Source organism: Cyclospora cayetanensis, unplaced genomic scaffold (genome assembly GCF_002999335.1).
Source record: "Cyclospora cayetanensis isolate NF1_C8 unplaced genomic scaffold, CcayRef3 CcayRef3_contig_61, whole genome shotgun sequence".
NCBI classification, from domain to species: domain Eukaryota; phylum Apicomplexa; class Conoidasida; order Eucoccidiorida; family Eimeriidae; genus Cyclospora; species Cyclospora cayetanensis.
The window spans coordinates 56,081-68,743 of NW_020312602.1; the positions used below are offsets into that span (position 1 = coordinate 56,081).

Genomic DNA, 12,663 nt, shown 5'->3' on the forward strand with positions numbered 1-12,663 from the left:
CGATCCACTATTCGTAAGCTGATCTCTTATGTGCTCTCTGCCAGCATACTCTGTCGAGCCTTCACCATACTAACGTATGCCTTCTCATCATGCAATTTATCCAAGCCTGCAGCATATGCTAGCGGTACGCTCGCCTCCGCAGGCGTCTGTTATTAGATTGCGAGTTCTTGGGCTTTTAATTTTGCGGTGTGGGTGAGGGACTGGCACAAGCAGCAGAATTCCTTGTGTGCTAGCGTTCGTCAACCGTAAGTATTCTTCCCGCACCGAAGGAAAGGACGTTTTTTCGTTTTTTGCTGTGGCAGATATCTATAGCGCTCCTCCGTGCTTACTGCAATATGTTGGGCACTGAATCGGCTAGAAGCACTCCGCTTAGCTGCTGCTCGTTATGCAGCTGCACAGCATTCGAGTTCCCACCGGAGCTTGTAAACAACGATGTACTGGCCCTCCAGAAGTCAGAGAGTTTCTGCGAGTAAGTGTAGCTCTCCCTTAATGTGGCTTCTTCAGCTTTTGTATTTACGTACAGTCGACAGGTGTCCTAGATTGCGATTTTCACTAAGCTTGCAGTTCCTACAGCCTTCTTTGGCAGTGCAATAGGTCGCTTGCGGGGTACAATCAATACGGGCTTTGCAGTTGCACTTTTGCTTCCTGCTCCAGAATCAACCGACACATATCATCGATGGCAGCTTTGGAAACATCTCGTCTAACAAATATTCCTGTATACGCGCGTTTGGCCTTCGCCATGAACATGGCGCAGCTTGTTCAGCGACGTAGCTTCATAATGGGTGGTGATCAAGGCGTGAACAGGGTTGGTGATCCTCTGTATGATACAGGGTCCTTGCGAAGCCGCTATTCGATGCTCACGAAACTCAGCGGTTGCCAAGTGGTAGCGTACACCGGGGCTGCCACACTATTGGGTATGTGCCTCCAGATGTCGTATGAATTGTGGGCTTTTGCGGCTGTAAGAAGAAATAACCAGATGACCGATATTCGTTATCCTGGCTTGCTGTTCTGCGTGTTGCGATATGTATTCTTAGGAGTTTTGCTTGCCATTCTAGCGGGACATGGTGCTTCACCAGCGCATGTTCTATCCAGTGCCCTGAGTTTGTCTGTCTTGTTTGCCACCGGAGCTTGCTTATGGTTCTTGAGGCCAAAGCGACCCCTCGAAGGAACGCCAGAGAATGCGTGCTGCCAGATGTCACCTTGGTAAAGGATTCCGTGACTTGTGAAGGCAATGTCATGCAGTGACAAAACAGTCTATGGAGTTTGAGGGTAGTATGTAGAGTTGCTTGGCTTGTGTTCCTGGTTGTCGCAGGTTTATGTGCCAGGCTGTCTTATATGGGAAGCCATTGTCAGCTTCGATCCTTTCTAAGTATCTAAGTACAAGCAGCCCAACAGAAGCCTTTGGTTGGCGTGTAAGGATACTTTAAACCTCTTGGGAATTTAAAGCTTGCTATAGCTAAACGGCTGCAGCTCTAGACCACAGGTAAAGCAATTAGCTGTTGCGTGTCAAGTGTACTGCGGCTGACCATGCTTAGCTTTCTACTGTGTATGGCTGGTTTGATACAGATTGGAGACCCTCGTGCCCTATGCTTCATGCTGGGCGGCTGCTGCGGATTCTTTCCATTGCTTGCCTTTGACGCGTAAGGCACAGACATGATGGTCAGAGGGCTCAATATCGGCGCAGATAGCTGCCCCCTTAGTTGTTTAGAATGAATTTCTACCACTGGATGTTGGGGCATGGTGTCGTCGGGCGATGAAGGAAGGAGTCTTTTGCCTGTTACGTATCTTTGCACTGGAAAAGAAAGACTGGAAGCGAGCAAAGTTTGCTAACAAGATTTTTGCAGGTTTCTCCCTGTTTTCTTTGACCACTTCAGGGACATCGATGTGCAGCTCTCTGCCTTTGTGCGAGAGTACTTGGCGACTCATGTGCGGGCGCGCCGGGGAGAAATAATACTGCCGGCCTTCTTTCTAACTTATGCTTCCCTTTTTTACTCAACTCAGCGTATTTATTTCTGGCAACAATCTGCTCAGCCACCACCAAAGCGTACAGTGCGGGGCTCTGATGGGTCAGCAGAAAGGCTTCTTTTACCTGCCTCACCGTTGCGTGTTGATGAAACACCTTTCAGCGGGCATTTTGAATCCTTAGACGTGGGAGGTAGGTACATATCCACGAAGCTTGGAAGGTCAACCGACAGCGAACATACCATGAAGACACTACGGCATGGATTACAGCATACCCATTTATCCGTTCCGTCGATACGGCCGAGAGTTACCCATGAAGATTCTGATGTAGCCTGTCATCCGCACCGCTGTGATCCAGCCATTCAGAGGGGGCGTTCGGCATTCAATCGCATGTATAGCGGTGCACGGTTTCCAATTAAGGGCCTGGAAAACCGAATGGTTCGTCCTACTGCGGACGGTGGTTTTCTGAGGAAGAAGGACCCTGTGGGTTTTCCAGCACAAGAGATATATTGTATGCCTCCTCGTACAGCGCATAGCTCTTGTTCTTTTGGGGCATCGTCATTTGGTAGACCAAAGTCACCCTCCGTTCTGAATGACGAGCAGCATTCGACGAGCTTGCCTCGGTGTTATGAAGCAGCGCTTTTAGAGCGGCCTGCGGCAGAGCAACCTGCTTCTTTGGAGGCACTGCTCTCGAACGGCGAACACTTGGTACGAAGTGGCCTACCGAAGGAGGAACCGCTGCCGCAGCTCAACAGGGCGGTCTCACGTGACACGTGGAAGCCCAAAGACCCATTCCTTGCAGCTCTTATGAAGCGACAGGTACCCAAAGAAAGCACTCCCGCTGTAGCCCCAGCGGGCGATACGTCCACTAAATCCATGGAAAGCAAGTGGGTTGTTGCTGATGAATCCGTGGATGGTGCATCCTGGAGAACGGAACGTGGGCGTCCGGGTGCCAATCTTTCAGAAGCATTGGCAAGCGACCATTTTAGTGCGTCTGGGTATGATCAGAGTGATAATGTATTGCGCCACAGCCCACAGCTGCATGCTTTGGGATGCGGTTTGCAACCACAGACATGGAAATTTCAGGGTCACGCATTCGCCACTATCAAGGGCGTAGAGGCTCGCGCTCAATCTCAGTCATCCGCATCACGAACACCGGCTTTAGGATACAAGGGGTTGGAGCAGAATGAGCAGAGAGAAGGTAGACGACATTCCGGCCTTGGGGGCACAGGTCGGACTAACGAAGTTTCAGCATCTCCGCAGCTTATGACTTCAGCGTTTTCAGCACGACGTGCGTTGTGGAGCAAAAAGGCAGATATCCTTGATTGGCTCGTCCCACGCTGCACTTGTGGTGCTCTGAACGCTGCCAACAACTGGTTTAAATCGGAGGATCCAAGGCGGTCACCAATAAGTAACTGTGCGCAAGCCTGTTGCACCTGTGTCGACCGAGCTTTGAAGCGTGCAGTAAAGCCTGATTCTGAGAACTCTCAGAGTTGGGCAACACTGCTAATGGAGCAACGCGTTGAAGCACTTGCAGGCGGTACCAACGGTTCGCACTGCCCTATGGGGAGGTATTGCAGGAGGCTGTCGTCTGCAAACGAAGCACAAAGAACATCTAGAAGCCTCCCGGGGGAGTTTTGCGTTCCATGCCCACCTGCGCCCTCGCCTGCGTACGAGAACCTCAACAAGCAGGCCCGTGAGACATCACAGCGATTCACGCTGATATGGTGGTTAGCACAGCACCGTGCAGTGGACCTCTTGTTGGCTCCCGAGCTGGTTAATGATTGCATTCAGGGATGGATGGAATGGAAGCCCTATATTGTTGAACCTGTTCCGTTAGGAACACACCCTTTTGCTCCGTAGCAAGGTCAAACTGCCGATGGTGCAGGTGAACACATGGCCACGGAGCCACGTTGGCGCCGCATACTCCGGAAGTGTGATACCACTTCCACACTTGCCCGTAATGCTTACTGCTTCGCTTTATTGATAAGCTAGCCAAGTGCTGTATGCACAGCTGCCGTGATAAAGGCGCACTAGGGCATGAAACTCGCACTCATTTGCGTTTAAGACGACATAACGAATGCCAGTCTGTGTCAACAACATGCTTCTAGAAGCAGACATCTCTGAGTCTGTATGGTAGACGTTCTCAGTCCAATAACGCAGCGTGTCAGTAGGGCCAGTATACACCTAGTGCTTAAAAGGGCTTAAAGTAAAAAAATGATTAAGTTTCCGGAATATGCAGAGCTTTGCTATGGGAACTAGAGGGGTGCCAGAATAACAAGATAGATTTAGTGGGGGGGTACATTGGGGACAACAGAGAGGCGCCGACTTAGAACAGACGGCCGCCTGGACGCTTCTGATCCCTGAAGTTTGGTGGGTTCTTCGGCTGCCTTTTGTAACTTGTCCCACGATACCTGAGGGGCGTGAAATGGCGCGTTACAGTTGCTGTTCTCATCGTTATTAGTGTCGATCTTGTTCGGTTCACCCTCTAAGAAATCTCCTGCGGTGGCTATGGGGGTTCCCCAGCACGCAAGGGCTTCCCTTTCTCTTGGTATATTTTGACGAATCTGCCCCAGAGGGCTGGGAGGTGGACTCCACTCAGAGGCTGCAGGTTCGTTCTGTGTGACACAGGGGGACTCTTGCCATATGCCGTGGGGTCGCTGCCGCCATGAAGGTGAAACTGTAAAAGGAAGCCGTCCACCTGTGCCACAACCCCTTGAAATCGGAGATCCTGTTGGCTCTGCGTCGTTTGGTTTGACGCTCTCGGAACTTTTTTGCTCAGAGGAAACAGAAGAAGCTCCTCTGTCCGCTACTGGATCATGGCGGGGAGGCGCAGTGGGGGACAAGAAGGCAAGGCTATCCCTGAAGTACAAAGGGGCACGAACTGCACTGGGGGCAGCTGCACTTGGGCTGGCAATTCGCCGCGTACGAGTATATTGGCCTGGGATCCATAATTCTTATGCACACTAAGGCTGACTGTGCGTTTTTTGGTAGCAGCAGACATTTACTAATCCTAAAAAACCTAAAAGGTGCTGCCCAGCCTCGATCACTCACTCCTCTTCAGGATCGTACAGGTTTGCCAGTTCGCGGCGGATCAGGGCCAGCTCCAAGTCCGAGTCTCCTCGCAACAGCATGAATTGAAACTGCTGCGCAAGCTTCTGGCGTAATTGTTGCCGCTGTTCTCCCTGTTGAGACAAATTTGCAGCCGCTTCTTTGCTTGCGCGCTCGTGCTCATCCAGCATGTAGAGTTGGACCTGCACGGACAAACCCTCAAGGCATCTGGTGCGAATCTGCTTGTGCATTGGCCAAGGGCCAGCACAACTTGACACCGTACATGGCTTCGCTAAGAGGATGAGCCGGCAGCAAAGGAATGCCCACCCACACGCAAATTAGGCTGCATCGCGGTTCCGCCGTTCAGGAAAAAATGGTTTGATAGTGTGTTGTCAGGACCCACTTTGTTGAAGGGGGAAAAGCTGATTCCCCTGCTTCGCCTTCTACACTCAGAGGGTGGTTGTGCACCATTGCTGTTGCGCAGTATGGACTTTCGGCGTCTCTCATGAGGCACTGTGCCTATAGCGAAAGTGCCAAGCACATACGTAGGCAACCGTAGGATGTACTCTCATACATGCGCGCACGTATTTATCTAAGTCTGGACACAAGATTACAACGAGGCATATTTGGCAGCAACCACTCTGTGGGTGCCTCTGTTCCTATGGATAATTATCGCACAACACCTGATAGTTCTTGAGAGCTTTCGGGAGTGGTGTTGGCGTATGTGGGACTCGCCAGCCAGCAGTGTGTAAACAGAGCGCCTCCTTTCGAGCGAGATAGCGCTTACCGTGCACTTGGCGAGCCGCCATGGGTACGACACGCTGCTCCACCTTGGTGAAGTTTAGGCGCGAGCTTGCTGCAAAAGGGAGAGTGCGCATAGACGGAGGCTCCATAGAAATCTAGAGGCTTCTTGGGAAACAACCTTTTTAATATTCGACTTTCCTTGCGCCAAACATTTGAGGACACGCTTGCTCTGCAAACTCCGGTGCAGCGCAGCTTGACTTACTGGTTGTAGTGGTGGTCCGAGTCTGCTCACTGTACTTCTTGACGACGCGGAGAAGATCTGCTCGTGAGTGAAAGCGCAAATCCTGTTCACATTCCACACTGGCTGCTTCATGCTGATTGGCACGCGGCAAGCGAATAAGGAGACCCTAGTGTTCTCTGGCTACTGATCTTTTTCGACGGGGCAAGAAAACGCACTCCTTTCAGGAAGCGGGATACTTCTACTCGCAGCTCTTCTGTGGTAAGGACGCGTTCGTCCTCTTCATCCACCATGACTGTAAATAGACAAAAAGAAGAAGGCACAGTAGCAAATTCATCATAGCTGTTGCACAGACAGCCAGCACGCATTACAAGTTTCGCAGTGCCGGCACGAAATCCGCAAGAGTCAAAAGGGGGGAGAGGTGTACAGCCCTGATCTTGCACTGGTACGCTAGTTACAAAGAGATCATGCAGAAAGATAGCTCGCACCTACTGGTAGCGTCAGAGGAAGAAGATGGCGCACACAGGCACATGGACAACATGGTACATGCATATTTAGAAATGCAGCGAGGATACTTTCATTCTGTCCACCAAACGCAATATATATACTCCCTCTCTCGCAGCTCACATGGATCGAATCCCCAGAATGAAGGTTCTTCTTTGGAAAGGGCCTTTCTGTTTTTCAAAAGCTCGGCTTCTCGTTGCTCCCATGCATGCAATTTCTCTTTTCGCTGTTGCTCGAGGAGCAAGCTCTGTTGTTTCTCCTGGTACTGCCGCTCACGGTCTTCCCATTCCTGGTGGAGGGCCTCGTGCTTCTGCTGCTGCGCCGATACGCGCCTCTCACAATCCTCGAGGCTACAAACGCTCGAGGCTCGACGAACAGGCGGAAAGACGTCCCTTTGACGTTGAACCTCTTCGGCCTCTTCACTCGCCCCCTTTTGTAATGCCAAATTGTGGGGGGAACTGCTGCGTCGCTTGCTTGGGGGAAGCGACACACTGTTGCTACATGCCCTTTGTGCCGCTATCGCGCCCGAAGCAGACTCCGAGACACCGGAGCCTATACTACCGGACTCTGCACTACTGGGGATGAAAGAACTCCCCATTAAAGCGTTGCTGTCAGGGCTGTCGTCGCAGCAAGCGCTGCTTTCTGCATTGCTGACGTCGAGGCAAATCTCTTGTGAGCTTGCCGAGGGTGTACTGGCACCAGAGGGCATCTTTTGGTTGTCTAAACGCTTCAGCGTGCTTCTGGATTCTGTACATGCATCCCTATTAGCTCTTCCCGTAAGGAGTGCACTCGTTGCTCTACCCTTCGGGGATGCAGCAGCCATATCTGCCGTAGGCACAGCGGCTTGTTTGGTTCCTTGCACGCGCCTCGTGGAATTGCAGCGCACTGGTAAGCAACGCTGCCGCGCGAGCCCCACCCCTACTGTACATGTTTCACGAGAATCTGCTCCTGATGCTTCTGCAAGCAGCTTTTGACCCTCACAAACCATTCCCGAAGAAGCTACTGCACTGGTGCCTCGGATGCTGCTCTGACATCGCTGCTTGCTTGCGGTCGAGATGAGCCTTAAAGGCTTCGTAATCGGCAACACTCGCACCTTGTTGCGTGCCGCAGGGCGCTGTAGCGTGATAGTTGTGCAGGTAGCTCCTGATTTTCCGGTTGGCAAACGACGCATCGCTGCGATACCTAAGCGCCTCCCTGCACCTCCAACGGGCGTGGCTTTCCCGGACAGAGACTCACGTGGTGTGGCTGCCAATTTTTGCTCCCCCTTGTTTGCTGCATTGCCTCCAGCCCCACATAGCTGAGCAGAGGCGTCTCCTCGAGCTCCTCCTGAACTGGAGGGTTCCTGTCCGGCTACAGATCTCGCCGGGGTTGAAACGGCGAAGCGACATGGAGCCAGCTTGCGTCTGGGGAGTTTCGGCAGCCTCGCAAGACTCGTGGAGCAGCCACCGGCAGTTGGCGCAGGCGCTGCCCCTGCGGACGCGTGAGACGATCCCGACGAGAAGCACGAGGAGGAACCGGCAGAAACAGATATCGGGATCTTTGACGTATTTCGACTGGCAGCAGCTGTCGGAAGAGCTGAGCTGCGCCGCGTCTTCGATGCTGTGCGTCTACCGGCAACAGAAGAGGTTGCCGCTTTTGGAGATTCCTCCTGTGCCCCGGATCGGACGCGCGAGGCATCACCATCCCTAGCTTCCGCAGCCTTCTCTCCCGCTCTCTTAGACGCCTGCTTTGTTAAAAGCGCGGAGGGAGGAAATCGCCTCTTGAACTGCTGTGCTTCAGCGGGAGCCACGTTCGTTGAAGGGCGAACACCTAAATGCGCTGGGCCCCTCCATGGAAACTTCGATACTCTGGAAGTCATGGGGGAGGAGGCTCTGCGCAGTGCTGGCATGTCTGTGATTCCGCTTGGCGCTTCCGCTTCTCGGTTGCTCCGAGCTTCTACAGCAGGAGAAGGAAGGCGACTGCCACTCGAACCGTTTAGCCTCAAAAACGCTTGGACTGCCGAGGCACGACGACGCGAACCCCCAGACGCCCCTGCCTGAAGTTTTGGCTTCGCAGGAGCCGAAGCAACCGTCGCTTGCAGCTCTGTTGCCAAAGTCTGCGTGGCCCCTTCGCCAGCGGTCTTATGAACCCGCTGCTTGCAGCCCTTATCCGCGGTAAGGTTGCTGCTCGGTGCGCCACCCCGTGGAGCAGCCGCAGGCGACGAAGGGCACTGTCTTACGCCTCTCTGCTGGAGAGAGTCGCAATTAGCGCCTCTTTTAGACTCATACGCGCAAAGGGGCTCCCGCGGAGTCTCGAAAGGATGGCACGAGGAGGCCACTCCTCCGCCACGCGTGCGACGGGGGGATAGCCGTTGAGGGCTTTTCAGCATCTGCTGCTGGACACCTGCGGGGTCACAAGCAGAGCGCCTGCAAAGCGTCGCACTCAAAGTGCTCTGGCCTTGCTGGAGGGGCTGCCGGAGCTGACGAGCTGTCGCAAGATTGCGGTGTTGCGCCGAAGACGAACTGGTGCTGATAGGAGACGACACGGGAAAGTCTGAGGGGGAGGGCGGAGGATGCTTTTGAAATGGCGAATCAATCTTGCTGCTGCTGCTGCTGCTAATGCTGATGCTGCAGTACATGGTGGTATCCAGCATGCCACCGGTGCTAGCGCTCTTGCTGCTACTCGTCGGCTCGGCCGTGCCCACCGATATGCGTCGGTGGGATACGCGGGCGGGAGTCGAAGTCAGCAGCGGGGGAGCAGCAGTGTGGGGCGTTGCAGCAGTGGGAGAAAGGTACCTGCGACCCTTATGGCGGGGTTGTCCATCCTCCGACGGATCACAACCCTCTTGGCCTCCTGAAGCATGCAGCGAAAATGAATATTTCGAGGCTGTAGGGCTGCTGGCACGGCGTTTGCGAGCTCCCAAACCCCGCGAGACGACTCCCTCGGGGCAGGAGGAATCCGTCTCACAAGACAAACACATAGGCAAGGCCACAGGCTGTGCAACCATCTTGCATGGATCCTGCGCCTGTTCACCGTCAGCTGGAACGTGGTGGTGATGCGGTTGTTGCAGCTCCGGCAGGAGGGCATCGTGGAGCTGCGCTTTTGTCTGGGCGTCTTCCTGAGTCTGCGAGCGAGCCGCTGTGTTCTGGCGACAAACATCATGGATTTGAGATGCGACGAGCTGTTGTAAAAGGCTTGCACTGCTCCTCCTTCGCTGGGACCTTGTGAGAACTTGTTCCTCTGTGGAACTGAACGGAGCCATCTGCCGCAAGGCTCGAACATCATTGATAAACAGCGGTGCTCCCGCAACGTGCTGATGCCCCTGCGATTTGTGAACGTGAGAGCTTCCTGATGCAGCAATGAAGGATCCTGAAGAACCAGAGGCTCTTCCATTGGTGTTTGGAGAGGAGGAGGAGAAATAACCTAGTGACCGATCAAGAGGGGCGCGGGGTGATAGTTCTCCGTCATCCCACATTTTTTGGAGCTTCTCATGAATCTGATCTGCGTCGGCCGCTGTACCACTGTTAGATGCTGTAATTCCGCTTTCCTTTGCCTTGGAGCTGCCACGAGTGGGTGTGGAAACCAGTGCTAGTGGTTCCGTGTCTGTGAGGTTTCGTTTTCCCGCATAAGTTATTCCTTTGGATTCGCAGAGGTTCGTCGGCTCCTGAGGCTCAGAGGGGTCAATTGAATCGCCCTCTGAGTGCTCATTCTGCGCAGATGAGCCGCCGCTGCTGCGCCGTGTCGGCCCCTTAGGAGGTTCATCTGAAAGACGCCCATTAGTGGTAAAGATTTGGAGGGATGCCCGACGCATCAGTGGGGAAATTCGGAGAGGCCTCATGATCAGAATGATGGGGAGACGGCTGGCAATGGCGTCGTCAGCATAAACTCACGTCCTAAAGGAGCACTCTGTGCCCTGGATGGAGTTGCCAGGAGGCACAGCTCAAAAGTGATTTAACAAGGGAGAACAGACATGGCGGAGGCATTCAGTGGCTTCAATAGAAATGAAGCAGCCTGACTGATATGCCACGAAGCCAAAATGACAGTCTCTGAAGGGGGGGCATTTCGACTTTAAACCGTCGGCCGCACCCACCAGTACGCCCAAGGGATTGGGTGTCTGACACTGAGAAGATGTGCAGATGAGTAGGCTCGCCCTGTGCGACAGCCAGACAGAAATAATGACATGCTAAATAGCAGTGCTTCAAATTAATACCGAGCCACGTTTCTTTTTAAGCGGAACAGTGGTCCTGATGAGCAGGCATGGCCTCAGCACTCGCACGCAGTGCACGAACTCCAAGCCCATTAAGCAAATATGCCCCCTTGTCTGCGCCTCTAACTAATGCAGACAGTGTAAATGAAACAGTGGGAGTATTAAACTGTTGAATATTTTCCTGAAGCAGAGACACTTTGCATGCAGAACTGGCGGTGGTCGGCGGCCCACGGTGGTGTGGTGTTTGTGGGGGTTCCGACATTCGGGATCTCTGAGTCTTTTGTTACTCTGGGCTGCAGAAATGCTGACTGTCTGCAGAGCCCAAGTAAAAATTTCTACTTGGCATGTTAAGCTGACAAGAAAGTACAACATTTTAGAAATCGACGACGCCAGCAGCAATACTTCATTTTCTCACGATTCTTGGCTGTGATCACTGTATTTATAAGCGTTGTTTTGCTCCAAGTAACTAATTACTCTATGTAAAGGGTCATTAAAGACTATGCTAATCTGCTAAGGAGGTATTCAATTTCCATTTTGGCCAGACTAATCGCTACAGGACAATGGCATGCTAAGCCACTCTACAACTGGTATTACCAGAATAGTTTACACTTGATTTTTGTATTTACTTCAGTTGGATAATGGTTGCTTCTTTTACTGATTTGCCACTATGCTCTTCTCGTTGTGACCTACTGAGGTGAGATTCTAGATCCCCGCACTAATTTAGGTATGCCTTTTGCTTTTGCGTCAGGTTACTATGCTCAACAATGCTTCGACGCCCAAACGATTAGAGTGCAGCTCCTGGAATTATTCACTGCCTCGTCATAATTTTGAAAAGCATGCAGGCTTGGACAAGGAGAGTCGCCCAGCTCTCCTAAACAACGAAATAGGGAATTTCTTTCAGCTTGTGGTAGTATTTGCGGTAGGGGTAGCCATATGGAGACCCTTGGATAACCGCTACTCGTATGGCGTCAAAGGGTGAGAAGCTGTTGAGTTAGTACTGTGGATGATTTTGTACTGCTTGGTACTCCTAGATTTCTTGGATAGACTAAAGCTCTTCGGAAAATGCCAAACGAATTGCCACAGGTATCAACAGCGAATAGTAATGCATTATCTTGCCGATTCATGTGGCTGCCTACGTTGTTCTGCTACTACAGGTAGCTCTGCCTCTGCTACCTCCTTCTTCCTAAGTCAGGGCCGTCTGGCCTCACGGCAACCGGAACAGCGAGTTTGAGAGTTACAAGGGTGCCTTTCCTAGTCCATGAACTGCCTTTAGGTTGCAAGTCTACTTATTCAGACCCCATTGTGAGACGAACCTCATTACGATTGGATATGAAGCTTTTATGCTGCCAAGTTGTTTTCTCTGTAAAATGCACACTTAGTAACGCTTGCCCACTCATCTGAGCGTAGATAGACAGATCCTCCATGTTGACACATTACCCCCAAAAGGCAGTATCGAGCAGCATTTATGTCGTGAATGCAAGCTTGAGTGACGGCTGTGCCATTCTAATAAAAGCGTCTATCACCGCGTCAGCATGTTTTAGAGGATTATGAAAGTTGCTTCACATGTTATGGTTCACATGAGCCCGAATATATACAAGCTGCCACCCTGCCTTCCCTTGAAAGGGGCCTTTCTGCGAGTAGAAACATGTATAACGATCAGTCATTTCTGCTTACTACAAAAAGACTGCACACTATTTATGTACAGGTCAGTGACTTTGGCGTATGCACCGTATGCATTGTTTGGAACTGATCTTGCGCTGTTTTCCTCCTCCATAAAATCGACAGGCCAAGTAGGCGATAGTGATCTTACTTGACGCGAGCATGAAGTAGGCGTTGCCTACACATATACGAACACTGTCTTAATTTACATACCCTTGCACTCATGACTGATCTTGCGAACTCAGATCCTGCATACTCTTCGTAGTTCGGGCTGTTCTAGCTCCTGATAAATGGCCATTGTCTTGGCAGTACAAGTATT

The 12,663-nt window shown here is 52.1% G+C and overlaps 1 protein-coding gene across 1 annotated transcript; it reads right to left on the reverse strand.

The window, feature by feature from the left end:
• Positions 1–4,250: 4,250 nt before the first annotated feature.
• On the reverse strand, positions 4,251–10,289 carry LOC34623066. The gene is made up of 7 exons (XM_026335188.1): positions 6,623–10,289; positions 6,214–6,290; positions 6,020–6,101; positions 5,801–5,869; positions 5,417–5,532; positions 5,017–5,216; positions 4,251–4,824 (listed from the first exon to the last, which is right to left on the reverse strand). Exons 1-7 carry the CDS (start codon positions 10,287–10,289, stop codon positions 4,251–4,253), a joined length of 4,785 nt encoding a protein of 1,594 aa, XP_026190973.1.
• Between the last annotated feature and the right edge of the window lie 2,374 nt (positions 10,290–12,663).